This window comes from Varanus komodoensis, unplaced genomic scaffold (genome assembly GCF_004798865.1).
Source record: "Varanus komodoensis strain SLA01 unplaced genomic scaffold, ASM479886v1 scaffold82, whole genome shotgun sequence".
Taxonomy (NCBI): Eukaryota; Metazoa; Chordata; class Lepidosauria; order Squamata; family Varanidae; genus Varanus; species Varanus komodoensis.
In genome coordinates this window covers 2,567,745-2,580,902 of record NW_025336508.1, presented here as the reverse complement: position 1 = coordinate 2,580,902, position 13,158 = coordinate 2,567,745, and the positions used below count along the sequence as shown (strand labels likewise).

General features: G+C 58.0%; 1 protein-coding gene across 2 annotated transcripts; it reads right to left on the bottom strand.

Moving 5' to 3' along the window:
• Positions 1-1,561: 1,561 nt before the first annotated feature.
• On the bottom strand, positions 1,562-12,538 carry PTMA (prothymosin alpha). Of its 2 annotated transcripts, none has more exons than XM_044456225.1 (5): positions 12,301-12,538; positions 7,302-7,373; positions 6,420-6,516; positions 3,504-3,577; positions 1,562-2,462 (listed from the first exon to the last, which is right to left on the bottom strand). In XM_044456225.1, the coding sequence occupies exons 1-5, from the start codon at positions 12,343-12,345 to the stop codon at positions 2,415-2,417; spliced, it is 336 nt and encodes a 111-aa protein (XP_044312160.1). In that variant the 5' UTR covers positions 12,346-12,538; the 3' UTR covers positions 1,562-2,414. The 2 variants fall into 2 exon arrangements, with proteins under 2 accessions (XP_044312160.1, XP_044312161.1); XM_044456226.1 differs by having other exon boundaries at positions 6,420-6,513.
• Between the last annotated feature and the right edge of the window lie 620 nt (positions 12,539-13,158).

Here is a 13,158-nt window from a genome sequence, read left to right as displayed (position 1 = left end):
CTTCTCTGCCAACAAACCCCTTTCCCTGCGTGCAGAAAGCAGCCGTCACTTCCACCCGCTCGGCACGTGTCAGCCACCTTTGCCAGCCCAGGGCCCTCCAAACTCACCGCTTTCCAACTGGTATTAACCTCAGCCAACATGGCTACTGGCCTTTAGGCAAGCATTTAGTGCAGACCTGTGCTTAACTCGAAGCAGGAGTCTTGAACTGCAAGCAAGGTATGACATTTGATCGTGCAAGTTTGATCGCTGGACTGGGAAGCCCCAAAACCACATGCCTGCTCATCCCGGAAGGTTGCTGGGTGACTTTCCACCCATCACTGAACTTCAACCTAACCCACCTCACAGGGCAGTTGTGAAGGAGGGACCATGAAAGCTACTGTAGATCGCTTGCAAAAGGAACCAAAGTATTGAAGGAAAACTGGATTTCTGGATATGAAGTTCATTCCATTTTGAAATATTGGCTTCAGTTGCAGTGAGGTTGTAATTCTCACGTTTGCGAGTCGTCCAAGGAGACTCTCGCAAATGAAGGCAGAGTAAATAATCCAAGCTTCATCATTCACACTTCCTAAATGATAAGGTGCGCTTTTAAAAAACCATGGCGCATCCACCAGCCGGGTCACGGCCTGACAGTTGCTCGCTGGGCTCCTTGCTTCCCTTCCTATCGTGAAGTACCAATTTACTGCAAATTCTTTCTGAGCAGATAATCAAGGCCAACAGGAGTAAAATCTTGGGAGAAGGCAGTCCTTGCACACCTGGATGGCAGAGAGGACGGACTAGTTTCAAGAAACAGGTGCAAATCTCTTTCCGATGTAAAGACAAGGCTCTGTCTTAGCTCTTCCTGCAGGACGGAAATATGAGCCAGTCACCACCACACTCAGAATCTATCACCGTGCTGTCCTGCCTCCTCCTTTCTTATACCCTCAGGGTGTTTAGCACTTTCCATTTACAGACCCCAACCTACCAGTTGTGGCGCCTGCCCGTGAAATTGTAAAGCGGTGAAACAAGAGATTGGCCGATTATATCACATAAATAAGCCCAGGACTTTGCACACGATTCACCGGGGTGGAGGATTTCAGAGGAAAGGAATGGAAAAAACAGGCCGTGTCTTCGCCCCCCAAAATGGAGAGGGTTTTTGTCAGTTTGTCAATTTATTTAAAAGTAGCGAAACATTTCAGGTCCCTGGATTTGGAGAATACTCCAAATGACAAAAGGCAAAGAAGCTTTGGGACAGGTTTACACAAGGTGGAGCGGACATCTCCTAGCAGAAGTGGGAAAAGGAGAAAGATCTGACAATACAGTCCAGGAGATGGTATAGTCCTACCCTTCTGCACTGTTAACTCTGCGATCACTGTGAAGGCCCTTAGTGGACACATTGGCTCAGGGTGCAAACTCCTATTCCAGCAAGGACTGACCGCTCACTTCCGCTGTGGCAGGGTGTAGTGGATGGTTGTTTTTTTTTTTACCCCAAGCAACTTGCAGGTTTTCCCTAGTCACAAAAAAATCTGCATGTGAGAAGGTTAACAGGATAGGGAAGAGCAAGAAAAGAAAAACTACACAGCAATTGTGCAACCAGCTTCGTTAGAACAACTCAGCAAAATAAAATTCCGGTTTATTGTTGGACAACATCGTTTTCACACATACAAACAGGCCAAAAAAAAAAAAACAAAACAAAACAGCAACTTCAGACAAAAAAAAGGAAAAAAGAAAAACCCTTTAGTCTTTGGCCTTGCCATCTCATACAAACCACTATTTATGGTACAGCTAAAGTACATACACAAAAGTTACTGGAATGCTTGGAATAAAGATTGGACTTTTTTTGCGTTTTTGATTCTTTTTTTACAAGGTCTTTTTTTTTTCTTCTCCTTTGAGATAATGGTTTGGACATGGTCACACCACAAGTAAAGTCAAGAATTTTTTTTGTTTTTAGGGACAGAGGAAAAAAACCTGCACATCAAAGCCCCCCTTTTGGTCAATCGGAGATCGCGTTAAAAATGGCTGACCTCGTCACAATTATGTACAAAAATATAAAATGTAAATAAAAAATACAAACAAATTCTCCTTTAAAGTTACTTTTAAGAAAAGCAAGCTGGGCCTTGAAGTTTTCCGTGGGGGAGGGAAGAGTGGGGTGGGGACAGGGCCGTCTTCCCCCGTGCTCCCCAAGGCGGCAGCGGACGAGGGAAGAGGCTTCCGCTTTATCATCTCATGGGGACTGGGCGACCGGCAGCGGCGCACTGGCGTTTTTCAGGGTGTTTCTGCTCTACTTGTGCAGACAGTGACCACAGCAAAGAGGACGGGGGACGGGGTCTGCAACGGGGAGTTTCAAAGGTGAAGTAGGCCACGCTGGCCTTTAAAAAATTTTTCCTCTTAAGTTTAAAAAAAAACGTGTTTTCTCTCTCTGTTTAGCACTCCGCTTCCTAATCATCCGCGTCGGTTTTTTGCTTCTTGGGATCGACGTCGTCATCCTGCGGGAAAGCAGAGCAGTGCTGGGTGAGTGAGAGCGGCCGCTCAGGAAAGGGGGGCCTGCCCAGGCTGTCCCCAACTCTCCCGGCTTGCAAGGTTTCGGGGCTGAGCGGCACAAGCGTGGGGATGTGGCGGGCCGAGGCCTCCGGGCGCCCCACCTGGGGAGGAAGCAGCCGCGACTGGGGGTCCCGGACGGGGCCAGCTCTGGCCTTTCCCCAGGCCCTGGGGAGGACGTCCACCCCAAGCCCCAGCACGGACTTCCCTCCCCTCCACGGCTCCTTGGCCTGTATTTCCCAGAATGCCTTGCAGCGGCAGTTTTGGGCAGGCAAGGCAGGGCACGATGGGAGCGGAGGTCCATGACCATGAGGCACCAGGTGGGGGCAATGGGGCAGGTCCAGGCTTGGCCTGGCCACGCCTGCTGCCGGTCAGTGTTGGCCGCACTGGGTGAGGTGGACCACGGCTGCGTAAGAGGCAGCCCCCCGCCCCCCGGTTGCTCTACATGCCCCGCTCGGACAAGGACGAAGCCGGTGCGTCAAATTTAGGTGTGTGGGCTGGCAGGGGGCGGGAGGCAGCTACTTGCGGCCACCAGATACGCCACGCTGAGACCTGCCACGTGACACGAACCTCCAGGACAGCCCAATGGCTTGGCAATGAATGAAGCTTAGCCCAGGGCAGGGATAGACTGCCCTGCTGCCTTGGGACTACAGCTCCCATCAGCATGGCCAAGGATGATAGGAGTTTTGGGGGCAGGGAATGCAGTAGTACAATTCCCAGCATGCCCCGGGAGGAAGACCAGCCATTTAAAGCCCTCTAAATTTGCAGGGCAACAAGGAACCACAACTTTCTATCCATGCCACATGCACAACGGAGAGGCACAGAATGCGTGAGAGCTGCCCCTCCCTGCCTGGGCACAGAGCCATGACTGCTGGCTGGGAATGATGGGCATTGCAGTTCAATGCCTCTGGGGGCCCCAGCATGAAGGGGAGGCCCAGTACTCCCACCCACTGGCTGGACGTCCCTCGCGGTGCCCCAGGGCTGCTCACCTCATCGTCCTCAGCTGCCCGCTTGCCTGTGGGACCCTCTGCTTCATCATCCTCATCGCCATCTTCTTCTTCGCCTGTGGAAAAGAGGCGGCTTGAAAAATGGACCGGGAGCACCTGCACTGCCCTGGTGGACTTGACCCACTATCTTTCCGTGTTCCCCACCTGTGCAAGACCCCCCAAGAGAGGAGGCAGGCAAAGCCCCCCCCTCAAGCCCCCATCCTCTGCAGACAGCCTGCATTGGAGAACAAGGGCACTAATAGGAAAGCCATGCTAAAAATTTGGGAAAAGACGGGGGTCTTCATTTGCTAACTAGACTCTTCTGTATTTCCAATGCACTAACACAGGCAGGCTCCCTCCCCCCACCCCAATGCAGCGTTTCACTGGTGCTTGGTTATAAAAACCAAGGAAAAGCCATCAATGTATAAACCATAAACACACCACTACAGAAAAATGTAGGTTCAGGATCACGCTGGGGCTGTGCTTTGCTCTGCCCAAGCCCGGTGTGCAAGAGTGTCACTTGGCTTGCACGCGGAAACTCCAGAAAAGCCAGGGCTGCGGGCGGGGGGGGGGGGTGTCAAAGGGCGCCTGAACAAGCCACTTCTGTGAGGTCGAACCTCACAAGATGCTCCAGGACGGGGGAGCGGCATCGCGCTGCTCAGCCAGACTGATTACTTCCGCATCCCTTCCCTGCGATGAGCCCATCCTTAATGAGGCCGGAGAGCCAGAATTCACTCGCTCTGACTCATTATCCGGTACTACCGGCATGGATTCTACCAGCGGGCCGCATCCTTCGGCACTGACGGAGTGTGCGCCAGGCATGGACTGACCCAGATAAGGGGTGAACCAGAGCAGCGGGATCAGGGACGGCTCATCCCAACAGGAGGGAGTGCCTGCGAAAGCCTTTTCAAAGCCACGGGGCTGGGGGGGGGGGCAGGTGTTGTTCCAGCATAAGCCCTTTTAGCTAAGTAGCCGGCCCTCCATGTTTAGGCCAGTAATCTCACTTGCGTGTTACCGTGAGCCGCCAGGGGAGACTGGAGTGGAAGGGCAGGGGATTATGGGAGTTCTAGATTAGGGTCATCTGGACAGAAAGGCCGCCCTTCCCTACTTGGGAGGGAAGATTAGCCCCCAGGAAGGGCTCCCAGCTACTCCTGGCTTAGCTGGCGCAGTTTAGGGAGAAGAGAGGAGCCGGGCGAAGGCTGCAGCGGGACTGGGGAACTGGACTGTTGCTCAAGCGCAGGCGACTGGGGCGTTCTGCATTCCGGGATTTCGGCAAAATCAACCGGCGGATCAAAGTGGTATCCGGAAGAGCCGCCCGGCAAGCATTCAGTCCTTCCCTCCGAGAACCAGCTTCTATTCCTGAGCTGCCATTTGTGGCATGCAGCCTCCTGACCCCGGCAATTACTTGGGGAGGGGGGAATGGAGGCCCCCCAGGGAGAAGCCCTCTCAGGCTCGCAGCTGCCTGGGACAGGAGCAAGTCCTTTGCTCCCATTCCCGGAGGGCAACCCGCACGTTCCCGGCTCGGTGGCGACATCACCATGGTTTCCAAGCTCTGCTCCCCCCCTCGACAGGAGGCAGGGAAGCAACACTCCCGTCCAGTGGCAAACACCCAATTATGCAAAACTGGCCCGATCGGCACAGGAAGCCCTCCAGAAGCAGCCGAAGGTTGTTGGGGGGGGGGGGGGAACGGACACCCCAGCAGCTTTCGAATCTCCAGCAGGGTTTCTTCCTAGAAAGGAGCCGAACCTTTTGCAAGCTGCCTCGTTTTCCACTTGGGGGCGGGATGCACCTGAGAGCTCAGAAAAGCCCTTAAGGACGAAGGGAAGAAAAGGCCATTAAGGTTGCCCTCGGCCGGCTAGTGCTGCAAAAGGCCAGCGCTAATTCAGCTCCTGGTGCGTTTTGCGGGGGGAAAGGCGTACCCAGGGGAGGGCACGAAAGCTCCATGTGTGGCCAGGGGGAAAAGCAGGCGCACAAGCCCCCAAGCGCAATGGGGACCCTCACCCACTGGCATCCGGTGCAGGCACGGAACTCGGGCATCTGACACGAAGCTGCAGCGGCTCCTGTCCAACCCCCCACCCGGCCGGGGGGGCAGAGAAGGGGTCTTTAGACCTTGCTCTCACAGCAGTACATAGGGGCACAGGGGCTGCTCGGCCTTTCAGCCGTATCGCTTTGCCAGTGGAGAGCCACAAGGCGTTTCTTGGAAGAGTTACGGAGCAGGTGGGATGGAATGAGGATGCCCATGTGGGAAGCTGCTGGAAGTTCCTCGACTCTTCAGCACGGGAACAGAAAAGTGCTTGGGAGACACCTGCAAACCTCCAGCTGCCAGTCCTGCGGCAGAATGGCAGCAACAGAGACTCCGTGGGTTTCCCTGCATGGCTGGACACGCACGGTCTGGTTTTGGCTGGTCAAACAGTTAAATTAGCCTTCCCCAGCGTAGTGTCCTGCAGGACTGGAGACCCCCAGAATTAAGTCTCCGTTCCACAAACATGAAGCTTTTGAGCTTGGTTTCGAAATCTCAGTCTGACCCACCTCACAAGGTTGTGAAGACAGGAAAGGGACAGGTGGAAAAGGACTAGGCGCGTTCCTTCAAAGGTGTCTAAAATAAATAACTGGGAGGAAAACATCACCTATATGCTCAAGGTGGGCAACTTGTATGCCCAAATACCACTCCACCTGTGCCAGCTGGTAAAGCCAGAGGAGGAAGCAGGAGAAAACCTCCCACACTGTGCGCGTGTGCTGGTTTGCCTGTGCGTGTGTGTGCTGGTGGCACTGGTGGAAAGCCAGCTGTCCCGTTGATGGCGCCCAACCCAGGACGGTCGCTAGGGGGAGCCGCTGCCCTCGCAAACCAAGCGAGGGTGCCTCGTGCCAGAGGCCCAGCTGGGGCACGTGGGTAGGCAGACGCAGAAACTGGACAATTACCGTCACCGTCTTCCTCATCCTCCTCGTCGTCTCCAACTTCTTCTTCCTCCTCATCTACCTCGTTGTCGGCTTCCTGGTCCCCGTTTTCCTCGTTCTCCTTGTTGAAACAAGACACACTTAAAAAAGTGGCCATGGACACCGGCTGGGCTCAAGCCAACGGGGGCTTCCGGGCCACCTGGCGCTGCTCTTTCAGGATGCCAGCACCTTAGCGGCTCTCCTGGGGGGGGGGGAGTGGGAGCACAAAGCATACTGGGAGTTGTAGGCCAGCTGCGTCTGGAGAGACATAGGGCTGTGCTCTAAGGCAATCCAAATGAGGATGCCATGAAGGGGGTTTGGGTCAGGACTGGGATGCTGGTGGGGACTGGGGACAGTAACCAGAAGGGAGGCCCAACGCCTTCGACACCCTTCCCCAGCCTTCTTCTTTCTGCTGTTTACAGTCGTTTTCACCCACTCCATAGCAAACAAAGCATTTCAGTCAGATGCAATGGGTTACTTCATGATTTGAATAGTCTTTTATTAATAATAAAATCTCCTTCCACTTGTTTGGGTTTTCATTCACCCCCATATGCTGCCCACAAAGCAATTCAGCTTATCCTGGAAAAAGGAGATTATGACTTTGCATCCACACACACAATCCCAGGGCTGGCCTCAAAATCCGAAAGGTGGAACTCCAACAGCAAAGACATCGATTTGCTTGAACGGTTCCACCTCTGCTCTCTCTAGATTTCAATTTAATGTATTTTTTAAAGGATCTCAGCTGCAGGGGCCGGGGAGGAACAACGGAGAGCTGCTGCGGAAACTCCCTGGCAGACCGAAGAGCAGGCAGCTAGCTCCGTGCCGGTTCAACTGCTGAGCCGGCTTCGCCCGACAAGCAATACTTACAGCGTTGCCATTGGCCGGTGCATCTCTGCCATTTTCTGTCTCTTCGACAACCTCTTTCTTCTCTTTCAAGTCCTTAAAAGGGACAGAAATAAACCAGAATGAGTCACCAGGATTCCAGCCTCCAACAGGATCCGTGCTCTTCTCGGGGAGCTGGACTCCCCCCCCCGCCCCCCAGGAGAGTTGGAATGGCGGAGGGGGGACCAGCAGAAGCGTTGCAGCAGCAGCAGCAGTTGGGGAAAGTGTGGGAATGGACGAACCGCTCCCCGCCCACGTGCAGAACAGCTTGAGCGCCGAAGCCTGGCTGGCTGGCGAACACGAGCGCGGCTCCTTCCTTCCGCCCTGAAAAGACGGGCTCCACTTCAAACATCTGGCACTGACAAGCACACGGAAACCTCAGGACTCCTAAATGGAAAAGCCGGCTTGTCGTGCTTTTCCTACACGACGCCACCTCCCTCGTAACAGGCCACATGTTTATTGGATTGGAGTCCTCGTCTGGGGCAGAGAAATGCCTCCACCCCACCCGTCCTCGGCACCCAGAGCCTCACAGCAAGTTCCTCTGTCCTGTGAAAAGGTCAGGCAAAGGCCTGGGTGAATTCAGGGTTCACAAACCAAACCACTGACTTTGAACGAGAAACCGCACGGAAAGGACTTGGGAGCCCACAGAACTGAAAGTGAGCGTTTCTCTGCCTACTGCACGTTGGGCTGCAGAGGAGCGGAAACGGCACCATGCCGGCTGCTGGAGCCAGAGAACGTGCCCCGCCTGGCTCAGTTCGCCTCCAGGAGCACGCCTGTCCCGTATGCCAGAGGGGGTGCCTCTGCACCCGCAGCACCCGGGTGGCAGCCGGCTCTTGGCGAGGCCGTGCGGTGCCTGAGGACATCCAGGCCACACTGACCTCCGCAGCAGCAAGCCAGGGCTGGGCGCTGGACGGCTCCGCAGCCCCCCCCCCCACAGAGTCTGCCTTCACTCCCTGCAGCACGGGCTGCTCGAATGACGACAACCCCGGTGCGTGCTGCTCCCACATAATTCAGGAATGCCCCCGTCCCACGCAATCCTCTCCCTCATCTTGACTTGGATGAGACAAGCCTCTGGATTATGTCGCCGGCACCGCAGGCCCAGGCAAGGCAAGGCAAGGGTGCCCCCTCTAAGCCTCTCATGGCAGCCGAGGCTGCCGGGTAAATCAGGAATGGATTAGCAAGCTCTGCCTGCACTGCTCAGGAGCAGCAGGCCCCCCTCGAGTGCTTCCCGTCAGTGCCACTAACACACATCTGTTGCTCAAGCCCGACTCTGGCAAGACAGCCCAGCGTATTGGGTTTGCAAAACATCTGACTGTGTTCATCCAGCGAGATTAGCAACACTATGCCAAGAAGCAGGAGCAGATTCCAGCTCTATTAGCTATAGCCACAAAGGCTGGATAATGCTCCGGAGCAACCTCCCCGGGCATCCTTGCAGGTCGGCCGCATGGTCAGAAGTAGGACCAGCAGACGCGTCCAGCTCCGAAGAACACAGCCATCTGCAATGGACTCTAGATTGAAAGCCACAAGGCTCAACTCAGTGCTTAAGCCTGGAGAGGTGACTGCTGGAAATCAACTACAACATTGCTAGGGATTAAAAAAACAAGCAGAAAATCCCACATTATGGAATGCAATTAAAGCCTGCCTCATGTAACGTACTCTTTTAGTGCAGAGAAATTTGCCAAGCTCCTAAGCTGCACTTAGGATACACACATCTTTTATTAACAACAATGTGAAGCCCCATTACTGCACAAGGTCTTCAGCAGAGGAAATATCAATGCAAGGAGCTTACACGAGTCTCATTTGATAGCAGAAGAGTGGCAATAAAAATGCCAAACAGAAGTAATTCCTACTATCTACAAATCAGCAAAACCACATGCATGCTAAAGCCAAGAGCAATCCACATACTCAGTGGATTGTTTTTTAAATTGCAAGCTGTTCCAAAGTGTAACAGTAGCCCCTAATTATCCAGACAGTATTTTTTTCAAAGCTCCTTTAATAGTAGGCCAGCGCTGAACACAAACCTCCCACCTGCAGGGGGCGCGTGCACTGAGCACTCGGGGCTGGCGGTACCGCCATGCGCCCTGGGCGATTTCAAACCTGCGCGCCACACTTGGCGCCACTCCGATTGGCCGGTCGCCACCGAGCTCCCAAGGTATGCCGGGACGTATAGTTCTCTCCGAGAGCAGGCCGGCGGCCAAAGCCCCGTGCGAGGCAGAAGTGGCAGGGCGCGGGTTGGAAGCGGACTACGATTCCCAAGAGGCGCCGCGCAGGCGGGGACCAGAGAAGGCGAGCGAGAGCAGAAAGCGGCACGTGGTGGGACGCTTCGGGTTGCCGTTCGCTCGCTGTTTACTGCGGTCGCAGACAGCCGGGGGCGGCGCTGGAGAGAGGAGCCGCCGCCCGCCTGGGAAATAAATCTGCAGCTTTCTACCCCCGAGCATTTTAATGCCCTGGCGCTGCAAGCAGGGAAAAGGGAAAAAACAGCACACACTTGTTTTCTCCACCCCGAAAATAGGTTCGGGGTTCACACCTCCCCCAGGCCTTCTATCCATGGGGGATGGGAACTCTTCCCCACGGGTCCAAAAAGGGTCACGTTGGGGGAAACCGTGAAAGCTGCCGCCTCCGCAAAGAACAGGTTCGGGGGCAGCAGCCCTTCATCCGGGAGTGTGTGCCAACGACCATGCTGGGAAGTCAAGCGCGATCCGAACTCTCCCCGCCTCTGGTCCCCGCAGGTTGCCACCTGTCACATCAAGGACGCCCACCGCCCCTCGCCCGCGGACGGCAGGAGACGCGCTCCCGCAGAACGGGTGGGGGCTCATTCGGCAGCACCTCCCCTCGAGCCCCAGCGCGGCAGGAGCCGTGCTTCACCCCCCGACCCAGCCGAGCCTTTCTTTCGCCGGCAAGCCGCACCTCCCGGCGCCCGGATCCGGCCCTCCGCCACAGATGAGCAAGCGCCAGCCGGGGCACACGGGGCGCTCCCAAGGCAGCCCGCGAGCGGGAAGTGGGGCGGCCGGCGAGCCGCACGGGGAGGCTGGAGGCGAGGGCGGGCGAGCGAGCGCGCGCGGGGCTCCGGGCCGCAGCTTTGTCCTCCCCGCGAGGCGTTCCTGGCCGAGGGGGCCTTGGGGAAGGGGCTGCCGCGGATGACCTTGCCGCTCTCCCTCTCGGCCTAAAGCCCCTCGAGACTGGGGGAGGAGGGGCTGAGCACGCGTGGGGGGAGCGGGGAAGCAGCCCGCTCGAGGGCGCCGGAAAAATCCCGCGCGAATGCCCTCGAGGGCCCCGGACGCAGGCGTGGGGCGGCGAGGAGCCGAGCCGGCGGCGGCACCGCTTCCCCGCCGCGAGCCTTCGGACCGCGGGTGGCCGGGGCTGGAGCGGCCGCGCGCCGCCCGCTTGGCACGGTGGATCCGCCGGCGGCCACATTGTATCCGCCGCCCGTGGGCTGGGGAGGGGGCCCGCGGCCCGGCCATCTCCGCGGCGGCGGCAGCAGCAGCGGCTGGGGACGGGAGGGAAGCGCCGGGTTTTCGCCTTCCCGCAGCCCGTCCTGCCCTTCATCTCCGCCCATTGCGCCCTCGCACGCGTGGGTTCCGCCGCCAAGCCCCCTCCTGCCCCGGCTCCCCACCCCTGCTGCGACCCCCTTCAGCCTCTGCGAGAGGCGCTTCCTCAACGTCGCTCTTCACGGGGCGAAGGAGGTGAGGGGGAAGGGTCATGCTAGTTCACTTGGGGGGCCGCTGAACTATGGAGGGGCGGGAGGAGCAGTCGCCACGGATTTTTTCAAAAACCGGCCCCCGTTTCCCCTCACCGGAAGGTTAAATCTTGATTCGATTCGTAGGGAGGAGGAAACCCTCGTCTGCGGGCGGCGTGCGGGGGTCCGGGCTCCCGTTTGGGGGTGGGTGGGCAGGAAAACCCCTTCCGCAGCAGGCGGGGCGCGGGGCGCTGGAGGGTTGCCGGAGGGCGAGGGGAGGAAAGCAAGGCGAAAATATGGAGCGCTCCCGGGAGACTGGGGCGCCACGCAAGGGGCCGGCGCGACGCGCAATCCCTTCCCTGCACCATTAAAACAAAGAACCTGCGCTGGATGCCCGCAAACATTTGCCCGGCGCCGATTCGATCGCTTCCGATCAAAGTGAAGACTTGTCTTCATAACTCCCCCCCCCCCCGCTTCCAATCACCCAGACCTCCTTCCCGCTCCCCCCACCCCCTCTTGCCCAAATAAACCGCTTCCGATTTTTATCGCAGCCACCGGGGGTCGTAAAGTTATTTCCGTGCAATTAGCAAAAACAAATTGAAGGAAGGGGGGGACACACGGGCAACTTCGATGCAAGTACGTCGGATCCATCACAAAGGAGGTGCAGCAGCCGCGGCGCGCTCCTTCGCCCGTTTCAATTTCAGGTGGAAAGCTGGCACGGCTCGCTTACGACCGTCTGGCACGGCGGGGGCTTCTCTCCAGCTTGCTTCGGATTCCTCCCTCGCTCGCCCTCGCCTCCCCCCCTCCACCTCCTCGCACTTTTTTTAAAACGCCACCGAAAGGAGACCTCGGAAGTTTTATGCGTCTGTCAAACCCGCGAAGCCTCCTTTGAATGGAAGCTCGTTCCAGGCGCCTCGCCGTTGTTACAGGCAACGTCGGCGAGCGGAAGGCGAGCGCCCGCTCCAACCTTTTCCACACGAAAGCCCCCAGCCTAGCCTCTTCCTCTCACCTTTGCCCACCGGGCACGATCCGCCCGTCTCCCCGGGCACTTGAGGCACAACCGGAGGGGGCGGCTTTCTTGCCGATTTCCACATGGAAAAAAGGGAAGAGAAAGAAGCCGGGAATCCTGCAAGCCTGGAGTCCGCCGCAAACAAAGGAAGGGGCGAGCAGAGGGCGAGCGGGCGCACGCCGCACGTTGGAGAGACGCGGGAGCCACGCACAGAACGCGACTCGGGGGCTCTGCTGGCGCATCGCCCCAAATCCGCCGCGGCGGGAGACGGCGCGGGGCGCCTTCCGGAGAAGCCTTACCTTGGTGGAGATCTCGGAACTGGTGTCCACGGCGGTGTCCGACATGGCTGGCTTGGGATGTTTGTGCGGTATATAAAATAGAGTTAAAATACAAAAATAAGCCCCAGAGTGTACAGGTCCGACGGCGCGCGCCTGGGGAAGTGGGGAGCGCGGGAGGGGGAGAGCCACGAAATAAAAGCCCCGAGAGCCCGAAGGCAGGAACAATGCAAAGATGGCTTTGGACGGAGCCAGTGCGCGGCTCACGCGGCGCCAGTACCTTTAATATAGATTAGTGGGCGGCGCGCTCACTCCCCTGCCCGGCGCGGATTGGGCGGCCCGGGCCCGAGCGGGCACGGCGATTGGTCGCGGGGCAAACAATGGGCAAGGCTCCTTAAAGCGGTACGAGTCCGCCCGCCCGCCCCTCCGCGCCCGTCTTGTCACCGCTGCGATGAGTTTGTGCCTGGCCTCAGCCGTGCTTGAGGGAAAGGCAGCGCGAGGGGGGGGGGCGCCTGGTGTGTGCGCAACCCGCGGGAGGGCGGCGCTGCGAAGCGCGCGCGGCGAAAGGGGCAGGCGCCCTCGGGAGCCCGCGCGCCGCCGCCGCCGCCGCCCCCTCCGTCCCCTCCTCGGAGGGGGCTGGGAGCAGGCTGGGCGTGCTGCAAACGCGCAGGAGCCCGGTGGCGGAGGCATTGTTACAACGCAACGCTTGGGGGCGGAGCCTGGGGAGGGGGAGGGGAGGAGGGGAGGGGCGGGTGGCCAAAAGCCGACTTCTGACGTTGCTCGCTGCGCTCGGCGCCCGCTGCTCCGCCGAGGGGCGACTTCAAAGTTGCAAAGGCGCCTCCGACCCGCTTCCACCCGGCCGAGCCCGAGAGCGCCCTCCCG